The 17,640-nt window shown below is 42.7% G+C and overlaps 1 protein-coding gene across 5 annotated transcripts in view; it reads left to right on the top strand.

Annotated features, from left to right (window-relative positions):
- CSMD2 (CUB and Sushi multiple domains 2) overlaps positions 1-17,640 on the top strand; it is an 814,611-nt gene that overhangs the window by 743,601 nt on the left and 53,370 nt on the right. For 4 of the 5 annotated variants that reach the window (XM_060205823.1, XM_060205822.1, XM_060205821.1 and 1 more), the window contains 4 exons: positions 3,034-3,207; positions 3,402-3,575; positions 9,022-9,195; positions 15,086-15,274. In XM_060205823.1, the coding sequence (XP_060061806.1) occupies positions 3,034-3,207; positions 3,402-3,575; positions 9,022-9,195; positions 15,086-15,274 (711 nt within the window). The remainder of the gene's footprint in view (positions 1-3,033; positions 3,208-3,401; positions 3,576-9,021; positions 9,196-15,085; positions 15,275-17,640) is intronic. The other variant, XM_060205824.1, reaches the window with a different exon arrangement.

Here is a 17,640-nt window from a genome sequence, read left to right as displayed (position 1 = left end):
AAGTGGGAATTAGAAGAGGAAGAATGCTACAACATTAGTGAAGGCCTCAGTTGGCTACAGCTGAGGGAGCTCTGAAACTGGAACAGTCTTTCAGAATGGTTACCAAGTTGGAGCATTTTTAAAAATTTTTTTATTTATAAAAAGGAAACATTGACAAAACCATAGGATAAGAGGGGTACAACTCCACACAATTCCCAGCACCAGACTTCCTTATCCCATCCCCTCCCGATAGCTTTCCTATTCTTTTTTTAAATTTTATTTATTTTCCCTTTTGTTGCCCTTGTTGTCTTTTTATTGTTGTTTTAGTTATTATTTTTGTTATTGCTGTTGTTGTTGGACAGGAAAGAGAGAAATGGAGAGAGGAGGGCAGAGAGGAAAAGAGAAAGATAGACACCTGCAGACCTGCTTCACCGCCTGTGAAGTGACTCCCCTACAGGTGGGGAACCGGGAGCTCAAACCGGGATCCTTATGCTGGTCCTTGTGCTTTGCGCCACGTGCGCTTAACCCGCTGCGCTACTGCCCGACTCTCCCCAGCTTTCCTGTTCTTTAACCCTCTGGGAGTATGGACCCAAGATCATTGTGGGATGGAGAAGTTTGAAATTCTGGCTTCTATAATTGCTTCTCTGCTGAACGTGGGCATTGGCAAGTCGATCCATACTCCCAGCCTGCCTCTCTCTTTCCCTAGTGAGGAAGGGCTCTGGGGAAGCGGAACTCCAAGGCACATTGGTGGGGTTGTCTGTCCAGGGAAGTCTGGTCACATTTTATATGTCCTTATACATCCACACTGATCGAACATTGGGTACAACCTACTCCAGGAAGAGAACAATATCTTAGGTGAGAGGAAGGGCTCTTCAATCACAGCGATCTAAAGAGGGCTTGCCACTGTGGGGAAAGAAGTCCTTGGGAGTCAGGCGGTCAGAAGGGCCAGCTTCAGGATCCCGGGGAGAGCCCCCAGCTCCCCACCTGCAGGGGAGTCGCTTCACAGGTGGTGAAGCAGGTCAGCCGGTGTCTTTCTTTCCTCCTCTCTGTCTTCCCCTCCTCCATGTCTCTCTGTCCTATCTACAACGACGACATCAATAACAACGATAATAATTACAACAATAAAAACAAGGGCAACAAAAGGGTGAATAAATAAATAAAATATAAAAAATATTAAGAAAAAAAGAAGTCCTAAAGTCATGTCTGAGTGGCTCACTACAATCTCCTCTGCAACAGAGACACGTTTATAATACAGTTGACCCTTTAAACTGTGGTCCCATTTCAGTCCAATGGCATAGACACAACACCAGAGAAATTAATATAAGGCCATGTAATAGAGCAGAGTGCATCTCAATCATGCCACATGATGAGGAAGAAGACATAGAAGCAGAAGTGCCAGAAAACAAATCAACATGAGACATTCTGGCAGAATCACTCCAGACTGTGTTAGACTTTTTTTTTTTAATGACACAGACCTTCCTATGATAGGAACACTGAAACGAAAGCAGTTGGTGGAAGGAGTGCTGGTGGCGTGGAAATATTTTTTAGGGAGGTAAGAGAGCAAAAATGTCGGGCAGAAATTCCGGTGTGAGGGACCAAGTGGTGCCACACCTTGTTGATGAGCACACACAGTATAGCGCCCAAGGATCCAGGTTCAAGCCCCCCGTTCCCCACCCATGGGACAGACTTGACAAGTGGTGAAGCAGTGCTACAGATCTCTCTCTCTCTCTCTCCCTTTCTATTTCCCCCTACCCTCTCAATTTCTCTCTGTCTCTACCCAGAATAAAAGAAATAAATATTTTTTAAAAGATTAAAAAAAAGAAACTCCAGGGAGTCGGGCTGTAGCACAGCAGGTTAAGCAGAAGTGGCGCAAAGCACAAGGACCAGCCTAAGGATCCCGGTTTGAGCCCCCGGCTCCCCACCTGCAGGGGAGTTGTTTCACAGGCGGTGAAGCAGGTCTGCAGGTGTCTGTCTTTCTCTTCTCCTCTCTGTCTTCCCCTCCTCTCTCCATTTGTCTCTGTCCTATCCAACAATGATGACATCAACAACAATAATAACCACAACAATAAAACAACAAGGGCAACAAAAGGGAATAAATAAATAATAATAAATAATAAAAAAAGAAACTCCAGTGTGTTTTTGTAAAGTTCTAGTGAGTGTGTCTGGCTCTCCTGCCCCCACTTCTATGTCCTCCACCTCTCCTGTCTCTGCCACCCCTGACATAGCAAAGCCTTTTCTCCTCCTCCTCAGCCTACTCAACATGAAGCCAAAAGAATGGAGACCTTTATGATAATTCACTTAATGAAGAGCAACTTTAAAAAACATTTGTTAATCCCACTTATGTTATCTGTAAGATGTCCAGTCAATAAAAGGCTATTGGTGGAAGCCAAGGTGGCACACCCAGTTGAGTATATACATTACCATGTGCAAAGACCTGGATTTGAGCTCCCTGCCTGTACAAGGGAAGCTTCACAAGTGGTAAAGCAGATCTGCAGGTTGTCTATCTTACTTTCTGTCTTCCCTTTCCCTCTCGATTTCTCTGTGTCCTGTCATATAAAATAGAAATGGGAAAAGGAAAAAAAAAAAAAAGTCTTCCAGGAGTAATGGATTCATGGTGCTGGCACCAAGCCCCAGCGATAACCCTGGTGGCAATAAAAATTAAGTAGAATTTTAAAAGGCTACTGGTAATTATATTTGTGGAACTGAATCACTGTCCATCGAATGGGGTGGCTCCTAACCAGGGTGCACATCTGAAAAGTTCTAAAAGATGCACATGGCTCATATCTCTAGACATTGTGAGTTGTGGGACAACAGTGTAGCCTGGACATTCCAAAAGTTCCTCCAGTGTTTCTGTGGCACCCCCAGTTGAGAGCCACTGCTCCATGTAATACCAGACCAGTTAGCATCACAACCCATATTTCAGTGGTGAGTCCTAGTTGAATGTGGTTGAACACATCTTATTTTCTGTCGTGATTCTTGCTAATGATAGTAACACTTGCGCAAGTCCCTTCTCTCTTGGGGGCTGGCTTACTGAGCTTCTTATGATCTTTTTAGTCATCTCCTGTGGTGAGCTTCCCATCCCACCCAGTGGGCACCGAATTGGCACACTGTCTGTTTACGGGGCCACAGCCATCTTCTCCTGCAATTCCGGATACACACTGGTGGGCTCCAGGGTGCGGGAGTGCATGTCCAATGGTCTCTGGAGTGGCTCTGAAGTCCGCTGCCTTGGTAAGTCACCTTCCCGAGTCAGTCCTGTCTAGGAATCTTGAAGCCACTGCTAGAATGACCTTTCTCAGGCAGAGGTGGGAAACCCTCTGGGTCATAGGGCATTGGTCCTTTCCCCCCCACTCCCTAGCCAAGCCCCACCTCATTTTCTATAGCTCCTCTTCAGTTTTCTCACTTTCTCCATTCCCCCACCAAAGCTGGACACTGCGGGACTCCTGAGCCCATCGTCAATGGGCACATCAACGGGGAGAACTACAACTACCGAGGCAGCGTGGTGTACCAGTGCAACGCTGGCTTCCGCCTGATCGGCATGTCAGTGCGCATCTGCCAGCAGGATCATCTCTGGTCGGGCAAGACCCCTTTCTGTGTGCGTAAGTATGTTATCCACTCTCCCTAGTCACCGCTCAGGGTTGAGGTGGACTTTCTCCCTTGTTCTTGTGATTCGGTTAGCTAGAGGTTTCATACGTCTTGTTATGTTTTTCCAGGGATGCAATCTTTATGCCAGTATCACTAATTACATCTCTTACCTTTATTATATCCTTCTGCATGATTTCCTTCCTTTGGTGTACTTTTTGTTGCTGTTGTTCATTTCAAGTTTTTAATTTGGAAAGTTAATTCAGTTATTTTCATTCTATCATTTTTATTGTTATTGATGGGAGTTTAAGGCTTTGGCATGTCTTCTGATCACCTGCTTTAACTTTATCCCAGATTAGCACTTGTAAGAATCTATGTAATGTTGGTATTGGTTTTCCTTTTACCTGAAAGGTTTTTTGTTTTTTTTTTTAAGATTTATTTATCACATGTGGGAGACAAGAAAGTTTCATAAGAGACAGATATAAAGATATAACCCAGAGTGTCATTCTTAGTGTATATAATTCTAGGGATTGAGCCAGACCTGAGGCCTGAAAGCCCAGTGCTCTACCAGTTTAAATATTTTTCTAGGCCACCGCCTGGAAATTTTTAACAGAAGACTGAGCTTTACTTTATTTCCAGGTGGAGAGGCCTACTTAATTTTTATTGTTCAGTTCCAATTTCATTACACTATATACAAAATGTCTACAACATGGAAATTACTGATGCTTTATTTATTTTTATGTGATATGTGATCAGTAGAAAGCTCCAGGTGCATTTGAAAAGGAAAGGTATTACAGTGTGAAGTTACACGTGTGCCTTACTGATCACTATGCTTGTGTGTTCAGTATATTACACATTTTTATCTTCTTGAACTGGTTTGTTCTGTGTGATGCATTGTAAATTTTTCTACCATTAGTGTACTTTTATCTGTTTTTCTTGAGCTTCTTATAATTTCTGATAACTAAAGATAATAGTTGCTGTGTTAGAGTCTAGAGCTATGTGTAACATATCTACATTATGAATTGTGAAAAATGTCTTTCATTTTAAATAGAAGACATTTTAAATAGTTTAACTTGAATTGTACTGTATCTGATATAAAGCTAACAACTCATACTTCTTTCACTTTTTTCCCATTTACCTAGTGTATCTTTAATAACCCACTTATTTTAGCCATAGTGGATCTTTTTATTTTCTTTTTTTATTAAAAGGAAACACTGACAAAACCATAGGATAAGAGGGCTACAACTCCACACAATTCCCACCATCAGAACTCTGTATCCCATCCCCCTCCCCTGATAGCTTTCCTATTCTTTATCCCTCTGGGAGTATGGACCCAAGGTCATTGATAGGATGCAGAAGGTGGAGAGTCTGGCTTTTGTAATTGCTTCCCCGCTGAACATGGGCGTTGACAGGTCAATCCATACTCCCAGCCTGCCTCTCTCTTTCCCTAGTAGGCTTTGGGGAATCAGAGCTCCAGGACACATTGGTGGGGTTGTTTATCCAGGGAAGTCTGGTTGGCATCATGCTACCAACTGGGAACCTGGTGGCTGAAAAAAGAGTTAACATATAAAGCCAAACAAATTGTTGACTAATCATGAACCTAAAGGCTGGATCATTTTATTAATAAAAAGTGGGTCTTTTTTTACGAAACATAAACTTGGTCCTTGCCTTGTGAACCAGTTTGAAAATCTTTTTTTTTCTTTTTAATGAATTGGTTCAAATCACTCACATGTGTTGACATGACTTACATGTTTTGTACTGGTCTTTTGTTTTATGTAATTACTGACTGTAAAAGAGTATACTATTTCCTTATCTACATGTTGTATTTCCTTCTCTCTATATGGTGCTTTTTTCATTTGTGTTGCTGTTTAAGGAAGTTTGTTTTGTTTTGTTTCATTGTGCAAGGAAGGACAATTCAAACTAAGAAAAATCAAAAATGCCATAGGAGACATTTATAAATGTTAATACCATAATTTGCAGTCTATGAATATTCATAGGCAAGTAACAGTCATTACCTTAAATAGCAGAAGTTATATAAAATACAAGAAAAGCACAGTAACACTAAAAACTGTAAACTTCAAAACACCCAACTCAGAACAAAGATGAAGTAAGACAAAAATATAAGCTTACAAAAGACATAAACACCCTTTAGTACTTACTGTATTTTAATGCTGTTATCTCCCTATTTCCTGTCTAATTTGTCAATTTTTAACAATTATCTTTTGATATTGTTAACAGTCAGTGAGCTGATTCTACTTTTTTTCTCTATGCTTTCTTTCATTTTCAGTTGCATTATTTGTACTTTGTCAAACTATAAAGCATTTATTCTAGTGTTTATACAGGGTTATGTTACCCTTTCCCATACCTTTTTTACTTTTAGACTTACAATTAGATAGATTAAAAGCTTACCAGTGCAACAGAATTTTTCCTAGCCATCTCTTAAGCTCAGTCTCTAGTAGATTTCTTAGCAATACTTCTTTTGTACAGTATTCCCCAATTCTGTCATTTTTAAAACTGTTTTTCTGAAACTAAAAATTTGAAGCATAATGGATTAGATATAAAATTCTTCACAACTACTTTTTTCTTTAAATATCTTCTTTCTTATTAAGCTTTGCATGTTCCTGTATAAGGACTACTAATATTATTCTAATTTGTTCTTACAGTTTATTTCAAGGTTTAGGGTAAGGCTCATTTTTTTCCCTTCATCCTTGAAAGCTAATATTTTTATGATCTTAAATCTCAAATTTGACTCTTTCAAGAAATGTCCTTGTTTATTCTGTAAATCTTAGATTATGTAAGTTCAAGTCTCTTTTTGTTCCTGAAACATTTTCTTGAATTGCAGCTTTTTTTTTATTATTGATTTAACAATGACTGACAAGGCCATAGGTAGGATAAGAGAGGTACAATTCCACACAGTTCTCACCACCACAGTTCTGTATCCCATCCATTGGAATCTCTCTTATTCCTTATCTCTGTGGTAGCATGGACCCAGGGTCATTATGGGGTGCAGAAGGTAGAAGTTCTGGCTTCTGTAATTGCTTCTCCACTGGACATGGGCGTTGGCAGGTCGATCCATACTCCCAGCCTGTTACTGTGTTTCCCTAGTGGGGCAGGGCTCTGGAGAGGTGGAGATATAATGTGTATTTTTCTACTTATTTGTAATTTAAATTCTATATCATTCCCTGTCTTAAAAATATGCTACAGTCTTGGGATTTTTGTATTTTTTTCTCTTCTACATTTTAAAACTTTAAGTGACCCCCCCAATTATCCTCAACTATCCAAAATAATTTAGAAAACTCCTCACTCTTTAAGTGAAACTTTATGTAGAGTGTAGGGATTTTTGCCTCCATTTTTGGAAGACAGATTTTCTGTTTGAATTCTTCGTTTACCTTTTCACATATGAAATAAAGGGATAACATAATATCTCAATAAGCTGTGCATGAAAGTTCATCTTAATAGCATCTTAAGTACTAGGTTTACAGAAAACAAAACCTTCTTGTATCCAGTCAGTCTTCCAGATGTGCATAAACAAAGTAGATTTAATTAGACCCCAAAAAAAACACAAATTCAAAGGCCTTCAAGATATTGGGGCAGAATGTGTGTGAATAGACTTGGGTTACTTAAATAATAGTGCATGGTTAAAATCTGGAATTAAATGAAGAATGGCTGTCAGAGCTGAAGGTACTTAATTTTAAATCTAATTTGAGTTAAAGGCAGTATGCAAATTAATTAGGCTTTCAGATCCTGAACCTCTATTTTGTGGGTTCAAATTCCAGTTCTACCACAATATATCATACAACTTCTGTAAGTCTGTTTCCTCATCCACAAAAATCAGATATCTCAGGAAGTATTGTGAGAAGTAAATAAATTGGGCAGGGGGTAGACAGCATAATGGTTATGCAAAGAGACTCTCATGCCTGACGCTCCAAAGTCCGAAGTTCAATCCCCCCGCACCACCATAAGCTAGAGCTGAAAAGTGCTCTGGTGTTTCTGTGTCTTTCTCTTTCTGCATCACTCTCAAAAATAAAATAAATAAAATATTTTTTAAAAGAGATAAGTAAATAAATCAGCACATATCAAGTAATAAAAACAATGCCTAAAGTAGATGTTAGACAGACACTTCTGTTGTTGTGATTGAATTGATGGTGGTGGTGATAGTGGTCATCAAGCCACTTGGTATGTTCAACAAACCTCAGAGACGAGCATCTCTGAGTGGATCGAGATCCACTTCTGCAACAAAGGGAAGAGGCTGGAAATAAGCATGAGTTCTCTGTTTCCAGCCTGTAGGAACTCGCTTCTCCCTTATTCCTGCTCATAGTCTAACAAAATAGTCCTAGTTGAACATCAAAATAACGCCTTTGTTACTAATGAAGACTCAGTTGGAAACCATAACTTAATGTGAGAGGCAGATGGGATCTGCTAAATGGTCCCCGTAGAGGGGTGGATTCACACACAAGCAATAGCAACACTGCAGTGCAGCAGGAGTCCCTCCATTTTGGGGGATAGCCTGCCTGTGGATGAGTGGCAGAGAACGTTGCTCCCTGTGAGCATCGGGGTCCCAAGAGGAAGAAGTCAGAGATGAGCCAAATATTACGGCTCATTCTTCCCAGATGACTTTGGTCAGACACTCCATGTTACCTGAGATAGAGTACATAGAAAAGCACAGAGAAGGGTTAGAAATGGCATGAATTGAACTCTCTTAATATGGGAGGGAAGGACAGAGCAGAGGTTGTATTCCCTGTAGGCAAGTGAGCAGCCCTTCCATTGAGGTTTGATTAGTATTTATTGAGTCAGGCTCTGTCAAATTGACCCAAGAACTAGCAGGAGTCCTAAATCTGCTGAGAGGTAGACATCAGCATATCTAGCAATGAAGAATAGAGACTGGGAAGCCAAGGGGGGAGAAGCATGAGGCAGGGATGACCACCCAATAGCCCATGGAGATTCAGAGAATCATTCTTTTTTTTTTTTTTAATATTTATTCCCTTTTGTTGCCCTTGTTGTTTTATTGTTGTAGTTGTTGTTATTGATGTCGTCGTCTTTGGATAGGACAGAGAAAAATGGAGAGAGGAGGGGAAGACAGAGAGGGGGAGAAGAAGATAGACACTTGCAGACCTGCTTTACCACTGGTGAAGTGACTCCCCTGCAGGTGGGGATCTGGGAGCTTGCACCGGGATCCTTACTCTAGTCCTTGGCTTTGCGCCACCTGCACTTACCCCGCTGCACTACCGCCCGAATCCTGAGATTCAGAGAATCATTCCTTTCAAGTGGTCTCAACTCTGGACCTACCTTCAAGGGAGAAGAAATATCTCCATGATAATTTCAGTAATGGAAGATTTTATAGCAGAAAAAGCTAAAGTTAGACTGAGGGCTGAGGTTGGCGTGAAAAATGCCAGGTGAGAAAAGATGAGCTTTGGGGAGCATGGAATAAGAGGAAATCTTACCTCTCTCCTCTTTCGATTTCAGCAATTACATGTGGACACCCAGGAAACCCAATCAATGGCCTTACTCAGGGCAACCAGTTTAACCTCAACGATGTGGTCAAGTTTATTTGCAACCCCGGGTATGTGGCTGAGGGGGCTGCTAGGTCCCAGTGCCTGGCCAACGGGCAATGGAGCGACATGCTGCCCACCTGCAAAAGTGAGTCTCCTTTCTTCTCCCAACCCCTTTCCCACATCTCTGCTACCTGGCATCCTTAACCCACAAATAGAAACCTGTGAATTCAGTTCTGGAATGATTTGCATCCAGGGAAGACTAAGTGCAGAGAAGGGCATGACAAATGCTATCACTGGTTATATAAAGAACATAAACACAGTTTAATCTTATAAAAGAAAACTCTTGTTTAAGTTTCATACAACAAACAATTCAACATTATCATATGTAAAGCCTCAGGGTTTTTTTTTTTTTTGTCGTTTCTGGGACTCTGCCACTTCCAACTGACTTTTTCAGTTAGAGACAAGAGAGACAGAGAGGCAGAGAGAAAGAGAGAGAAAAAAAAAAAACAGCACCAACAGTTTCTCCAGTTTGTGGGAACTAGACTTGAATCTAGCAAAGCACATTATCCAAGTGAGCTGTTTTACAAGCTCTGGAGCCTCATTCTTGGATAAAAGCAGAATGAAGGGAAGAAAAGGAGAGGGGAAGGGAGGGGCAGGAAAGGGAAGGGAGAAGAGGGGAGGGGAGGGGCAGGAAAGGGACCGGAGGGGAAGAGGAGGGGAAGGGAAGGGAGTTGAAAGCAGGGTTTAAATGAAAAGCAAACATCAGAGTCTAGGGACTGGAGTGAAGGGAAGCAGGGAGAAAAGAAACCAAGAGGGGCCAGGAGATAGCACAGAGGGTTAAGCACACATGGCTTGAAGCACAAGGACTGGCCTAAGGATCCCGGTTGAGCCCCCGGCTCCCCTGCAGGGGGGGGGTCACTTCACAGGCGGTGAAACAAGTCTGCAGGTGTCTATCTTTCCTCCGTTCTGTCGTCCCCTCCTCTCTTGATTTCTCTCTGTCCTACCTAAGAACAACAGCAATAGTAAAAATAACAACAACAAGGGCAACAAAATGCGAAAAATAGCCTCCAGGAGCAGTGGATTCATAGTGCAGGCACCAAGCCCCAGCAATAACCCTAAAGACAAAAAAGAAAAGAAAAAAAAAAAAAGAAGAAGAAAAGAAAAAGAAAGAAACCAAGAACTCAGGAACCAGATTCTAGGTAGAGAATTTTCTGGCCCCACCTGGACTATTTAAGAAATAGCTTCTAGGGCTGGCAAAATAGCTCACTTGGATAGTGTGTGTTGCTTTGCCATGTGTGTGACCCAGGTTTGAGCCCAAACCCCACTGCACTGAGAAACTTGGGTGCTTATGGTCTCTTTCACTCTTTCCTTACCTATCTTCCTCTCAATTTCTATCGGAAAAAAGGGCCTCTAAAGCTTTTTCGGATTGTTCACAGCAGTGGAAGACAAATGCATCTACCAGCCTCTTATGTAATGAGGATGATTTGGAGGCTCAGTGACACCAGGGTGGAGAGTTAAGAGCAGGCCAAGCTGATCCAGAGCTGTTCAACTGTTTATAGCCATGAGGGCTGAGACTTCCAGGAATGGTGGCTCTTCATTACAAAATTTAGGGTTACATGGTGATGGTGATTGACTGAGAGTTAAAGGATCAGATTATCCAAGTGATTTTTAAGAAATCAAGATACAGTCACAACTTACCCTAAAATAATACCTTTCTCTTCACATTTCAAGGTGTCAGTTTTGTGTCGGAGAAGATTCCAGAGAACTCAGAGAGAACTATATGAACCTGTATTGTGCTTCCCTTCAGTCACCTATTCTGGCAGAGTTGAGAACTACTGATTGGTTGTGTCTTCACTCCATATCTCCTTCTCCTCAAAAACTGCTCTATCTCCCCAGCAGTAGATGCAGTCTCTCCTGTAACTCCTCTACTTCCCCCCCACCCCTCCCCAGCTTCCCAGGGCAACAGATTCAAAGGTCAGCAGCAGAGTCAGAGGGTTAGAGCAGAATCTTCAAAAATCATGGCCACCAGTCCTGCTTCCACCCCAGCCCACAATAATCTTCTTGTTTAAGTTTCATAGAATAAATAATGTAGCATTATCTTATATAGAGCCCCATTCTGCCCATACAGTGTTCTAATAGTAAAGTATTGCCTGCTTATAATGCTTTCTCAGACTTCCCATTACCCATAGGGGAATGCAACTTTCCTCCACTGCCTCACAGGGCTTGTCCCAGCTCATGCCCAGCCTTATTCTTCATTCCCTCTGCCCTCTGCCTCACCTCTGCACTGGATACCAGCCACACTGAACCACACTGTCCATTTCCTCACACAGACCCTGTGCCCACTTGTCCCCAGGGCAGTCACACAGCTTCCTCAAAGGCATTCCTCTCTGTCCCTCTCACCAGCCTTCTTTGTCTTAGTGACTTTTACTCAACCCTTCAGAGTCAGCTTAAATGTCACTTCTGAGAAATCCTTCCTGCCCTGCCCCTGGCACCGAACTGGATATTCTGCTTTGTGCTTCCAGGACATTCTCTTCTGTCCCTCTCAGAGCACATGTCAAATAGGATAATTGCTTATTTGCCCTTTTCTCTCTAAATCAGCAGTTTTCAAATGAGGGGTTTATCCAGTCTCCTACCCTAACAGCATTATAGAGGTCCAGAGACATTTTTGGTTGTTACAACTGTAGGTTTTTTTTTTAATTATTGTCATTATTTAATAATGATCAACAAGACCATAAGATAAGAGGGGAACAATTCCACACAGTTCCCACCACCACAGTTCCATATCCCATCCCCTCCATTGGAAGCTTTCCTATTTTTATCCCTCTGGGAGCATAGACCCAGGATCATTATGAGGTACAGAAAGTGGAAGGCCTGGCTTCTATAATTGCTTCTTTGCTGGGCATGGGCATTGACAGGTTGATCCATACTCCCAGTCTGTTTCTGTCTTTCCCTAGTGGAACAGGGCTCTGGGGAGGTGGAGTTCCAGGACACATTGGTGAGGTCATCTGCCCAGGGAAGTCAGGTTGTTATCATAGTAACATCTGCAACTTGGTGGCAGAGTAAAGGAGCTGAAGAGTTGACAGCCCATGCCTGGCATCTCTGGACACAATCTGAAATGAAATGTGCTGAGGTGGTACTGTTTGCATTGATTTGTTTGAGAGCAGCAGATGCAGTATCAAATGGTGTGGATTTAGAGAAGCATGGCATAGATCTAGAAGTTTCTATTGGACGCTAGTAATTCAAGATCTAGGATGCTGTTAAGCATCCTACAATACACAGGATCACCCGCACCACAGAGTTATCAGCTCAAAATATGCCTGGTACCAAGATAGAGAAATCTTACTCCAGCTTACTAATTCTGTTATTCTGACTGCTGTGAACAATGCTTGACATTTATTATTGCTATTGGAAAATATTATGACTGAATAAGTGTAATTACTTGTTTTCATGAGACCTACTACACCAACCCTCAGAAAGGCTCATCAGTGGGGGGAAAAAAAGCACAACAGACAAATAGAACTTTTATGTCTTAAAAGCTTACCAGAAATTAGAAGTAGCTTCCCTGCTAGATAAAAGATATGAAAGCAAAGGTATATATCCTGAGTTATGAATTCTAAGGTCTTTATTCTAAAACATCTCTCTGATTTTGAGTTAAAGTGCTTTGAAAACACTTCAACATTTATAAGTCAAATTTATGGTGGTCGGGTGATAGCACATCGAGTTAAGCGCACATGGTGCAAAGCACACAGACTGGTGTAAGGATCCCAGTTCAAGCCCCCAGCTCCCCACCTGCAGGGGGGTCGCTTTGTAAGCAGTGAAGTAGGTCTGCAGGTGTCTATCTTTCTCTCCCCCTCTCTATATTCCCATCCTCTCTCCATTTCTCTCTGTCCTATCCAACAACAATGACATTAATATCAACAATAATTATAATAACCACAATGATAAAACAACAAGGGCAACAAAATGGGGAAAAAAAGTCTCCTGGAGCAGTGGATTTGTGGTGCACCAAGTCCCACCAATAACCCTGGAGGCAAAAAGGGGGGGAATAAAACAAAAACAACAAAAAAGTCAAATTTATCCCCCTAGGATACTGATCACTCCTTGAAATACTCATAAAAGAGATTAATTAGTGTTTTTAATCTTTAATTATTTATTGGATAAAGACAGCCAGAAATTGAGGGGGCGTCAGAGAATAGATAGCATAATGGTTATGCAAACAGACTCTCATGCCTGAGGCTCCAATGTCTCATGTTCAAACCCCTGCACCACCATAAGCCAGAGCTAAACAGTACTCTGGTTAAAAAAAAAAAAAAAAAAGACAGGAGTCGGGCGGTAGCTCAGCGGGTTAAGTGCAGGTGGCACAAAGTGCAAGGACTGGCATGAGGATCCCGGTTCGAGCCCCTGGCTCCCCACCTGCAGGGGAGTCGCTTCACAGGCGGTGAAGTAGGCCTGCAGGTGTCTATCTTTCTCTCCCCCTGTCTTCCCCTCCTCTCTCCATTTCTCTTTGTCCTATCCAACAACGACGACATCAATGACAACAACAATAATAAATGCAACAACAATAAAAAAAAACAAGGGCAACAAAAAGGAAATAAATAAATACTAAGAAAAAAAAGAGAAAAAAAGAAGAAAATAAATTGAGGGAAGGGGGAGATAGGGAAAAAGACAGACACCTATAGCACTGTTTCACCATTTGCAAAGCTTTCCCCCTGCAGGTGGGGACCAGGGACTTAAGCCTGGGTCCTTGTACATTCTAATATGTGCACTTAACCAGGTGCACCACCACCTGGCCCTTAAAACTGTTTATAAAGGGAGTTGGGCGGTAGCGCAGTGGGTTAAGTGTACGTGGCACAAAGCGCAAGGACTGGCTTAAGGATTCCAGCTCGATGCCCTGGCTCCCCACCTACAGGGGAGTCACTTCATAAGCAGTGAATGAGGTCTGCAGGTGTCTATCTTTCTCTCCCCTTCTCTGTCTTCCCTTCCTAACAACTCAAAAAGGGAGTTGCTTGGGGGCTGCTGTGCATAAAAGGATTCACAGCGGGGAGCTGAGAACTGGTTTAAATAATACAAGGTTTATTAGGGTAAAACAGGTAAAAGGCAAAATAAGCAACTATAATCAAGGGGTAAGAGTAAGCTAGGTCCATAAAATCCGAGTATAGTTATCAAAAGTTTAGTCCCATAAGATAAACAATTATCAGCTCTGTTATAGGTTGCTCATGGCTATAGAGGGGTCTAAAAGTTTACCAGCTAGCAGAGTCACACATGTTCCCAGGAGAAGTAACCATAGCGGACACCTGGCACACCTCTGCTGAGATGCGTCTGACCAGGAGAAGCAGCAGCAGCCAAAGAGAGCGACCTGCTCAAAGTCCCTTGCTTTTATACATTCCCTTCTCTGAAGCACCTCCTCAGGGTGACATCATTTGTATTAATAGTCCCAAACTCCTGTTGGGGTCACAACACTCTCTCCATTTCTCTCTGTCCTATCTAATAATGACAACAAGAATAACTACAACAATAAAACAACAAAGGCAACAAAAGGGGATAAATATTTTTTTTAAATTGTTTTTTAAGAGCCCCACCCAAAACCCTATATAAGTTCATTCTGACACATCAGTTTTATACCTGTTTGAGATACACTGTGCTGACATCAGGCATAGAGAGGAGGCATTTGTGCCTCCAAAGGACTAATTAATAGAGGCAAACACATCACAAGCTGACTGCTAACAGCATCCAGGGAGATGTGTGCAAGAGGGCACTGAAGAGGGTGAAGCTAGCCTGACTGGGAAAGGTAGAAGGACTTATCTAAGGAGATGGGGTCTAGCTGGACTTGGTGGCCAAGGTGGAGAGAGAAGTTTCACAGCCTCAGCACCTGCTTGCCCTGGTAGATGAGATCTGCTTCCAGTTTCCTATTCTGACCTGGAGAGTCTGCTATACTGGGTGTCTGCACCTGACTGGATTTTCTAAATTCTCATGTAAAATCATATCAAAGTACTTGCGTCCAGGATACTGGGTCTAATTGTATCGTTCCATTGCAGTCATCAACTGCACGGATCCTGGGCATCAAGAAAACAGCATTCGCCAAGTCCATGCCAATGGCCCACACAGGTTTAGCTTTGGCACCACTGTGTCTTACCAGTGCAACCACGGCTTCTACCTCCTGGGCACTCCAGTGCTCAGCTGCCAGGGAGATGGCACATGGGACCGACCCCACCCTCAGTGTCTCTGTAAGTAACTATTCAAAAATAACTGTTACATGTTTAGATTGGAGTCTGCATGCTGAAGACCTGTCCTCGCCCTCCCTCCGCCCCCTCCCCCCCATGCATGTGCTCCGTGGCTTTCTTGGGATCCTGCTTATTTGGCTTTTTTATTTGGCTTATTTTGGCTTATTTTGCTTTCTTGGGATGCATGTCCTCCGTGTCTTTCTTGGGATCCTGCTTATTTGGTTGCCCTATCAATTCCCATGTTCTCTTTCTTTCTAGCTGGAGGTCTATTCCCATTTCATCCTAGTAGTGTAGCCAACGTAGGCAGCCTTCAGAATACACACTGACTACCTAACAGGACATTCACCCTTCCTTGCTTTTACAGAAAAACAGTATATGAACCTCTTTCTATATAAAGACTGAAGCAAAAATGCCAGTCACTGGAAGCAGTGACTGAACCTGAACTCTGTCTTTCCTACTAAACAAGCTGTGTGGCTTAAGAGAAATCCAGCAATCTGTCAGAGCTTCCACTTCTTCATTTATAAAAATGACTGTAGGCTAGACTGGTAACATAGTGTAGTGGCTCTGCACAAATCCCTTCATGCCTGAGGCACCAGAGGTTCAGGTTCAAACCCCAGTCCCACCAGAAGCCAGAGGTATGCACACACACCTCTGGTAAAAAAAAAAAAAAAAAAACTCTCAGGCTGGAGTGATAGCATAGTGGTTATACAAAAGACTTTCATAACTAAGGATCCAAAGTCCCAGGTTCAGTCCTCAAAACACCATAAGCCAGAGCTGAGCAGTGCTCTGCTAGATAGGGAGGGAGGGAGGTAAGTAGGGATGAAAGGAAGGGAGAAACTCTACTACCTATTCCTTAAGCTTCTTCAATGAGACAAACCATTAAAAAGTGCCTTATGTTGGCTAGGCAGAGGTGCCCCCAGGTTATGTGCACATATCACCATGCACGAGGACTGCGTTTGATCCCACCTGCAGGGGATGCACTTCACAAGCGGTGAAGCAGCAGATCTATAGGTGTCTTTCTCCCTCTCTATCTCCCCTCCCTTCTCAAATGCTCTCTGCCCTATCAAGCACAATAGAAGGGGTGGGGAGGGGACAAAGGAAAAAAATGGTCACCAGGAGCAGTGGATTCATAGTGCTAGCACCAAGCCTCAGCAATAACTCTGGTGTGTTGGGGGGAGGGAGAGGAGTGGTTTAATCCAGTAAACAAGAGCTGTTTTTTTTTTATTTTTTTCCCTCCAGGGTTATTGCTGGGCTCGGTGCCTGCACCATGAATCCACCACTCCTGGAGGCCATTTTTTCCCCTTTTTGTTGCCCTAGTAGTTACAGCCTCGTTGCAGTTATTATTGCCATTGTTGACGTTGCTTTTTTTGTTGTTGGATAGGACAGAGAGAAACGGAGAGAGGAGAGGAAGGAGAGAGAGGGGGAGAGAAAGATAGACACCTGCAGACCTGCTTCACCGCCCGTGAAGCGACTCCCCTGCAGGTGGGGAGCCGGGGCCTCGAACCGGGGTCCTTACGCCGGTCCCTGCGCTTTGCGCCACATGCGCTTAACCCACTGCGCCACCGCCCGACTCCCACAAGAGCTATTTTTTTAAATTTTTGTATTGGGGGATTAATGTTTTACATTTGACAGTAAATACAATAGTTTGTGCATGCATAACATTTCCCAGTTTTCCATATAACAATACACCCTCCACTAGGTCCTCTGTCATCCTTTTTGGACCTGTACTCTCTCCCCCACCCACCCCAGAGTCTTTTACTTTGGTGCAATACACCAACTCCAGTTCAGGTTCTACTTGTGTTTTCTCTTCTGATCTTGTTTTTCAACTTCTGCCTGAGAGTGAGATCATCCCATACTCATCCTTCTGTTTCTGACTTATTTCACTTAACATGATATCTTCAAGCTCCATCCAAGATGGGCTGAGAATGGTGAAGCCACCGTTTTTAATAGCTGAGTAGTATTCCATTATGTATATATACCACAACTTGCTCAGCCACTCATCTGTTGTTGGACACCTGGGTTGCTTCCAGGTTTTGGCTATTACAAATTGTGCTGCCAAGAACATATGTGTACACAAATATTTTTGGATGGGTGTATTGGGTTCCTTAGGATATATCCTCAGGAGAGGAATTGCAGGATCATAGGGTAGGTCCATTTCTAGCCTTCTGAGAGTTCTCCAGACTGCTCTCCACAGAGGCTGGATCAATTTACATTCCCACCAGCAGTGCCGGAGGGTTCCTTTGACCCCACAACCTCTCCAGCATTTTTTGCTGCTGCAAGAGCTAACTTTAATTGGGAAAAATATAATGAAGACTTGAAATGAAAGGTGCATATGGTGGTCAGAATCCTGACCCTTGGTCTCTTGCTTG

Source organism: Erinaceus europaeus, chromosome 13, assembly GCF_950295315.1.
Source record: "Erinaceus europaeus chromosome 13, mEriEur2.1, whole genome shotgun sequence".
NCBI lineage: Eukaryota > Metazoa > Chordata > Mammalia > Eulipotyphla > Erinaceidae > Erinaceus > Erinaceus europaeus.
This window is presented reverse-complemented; position numbering and strand designations above follow the sequence as displayed.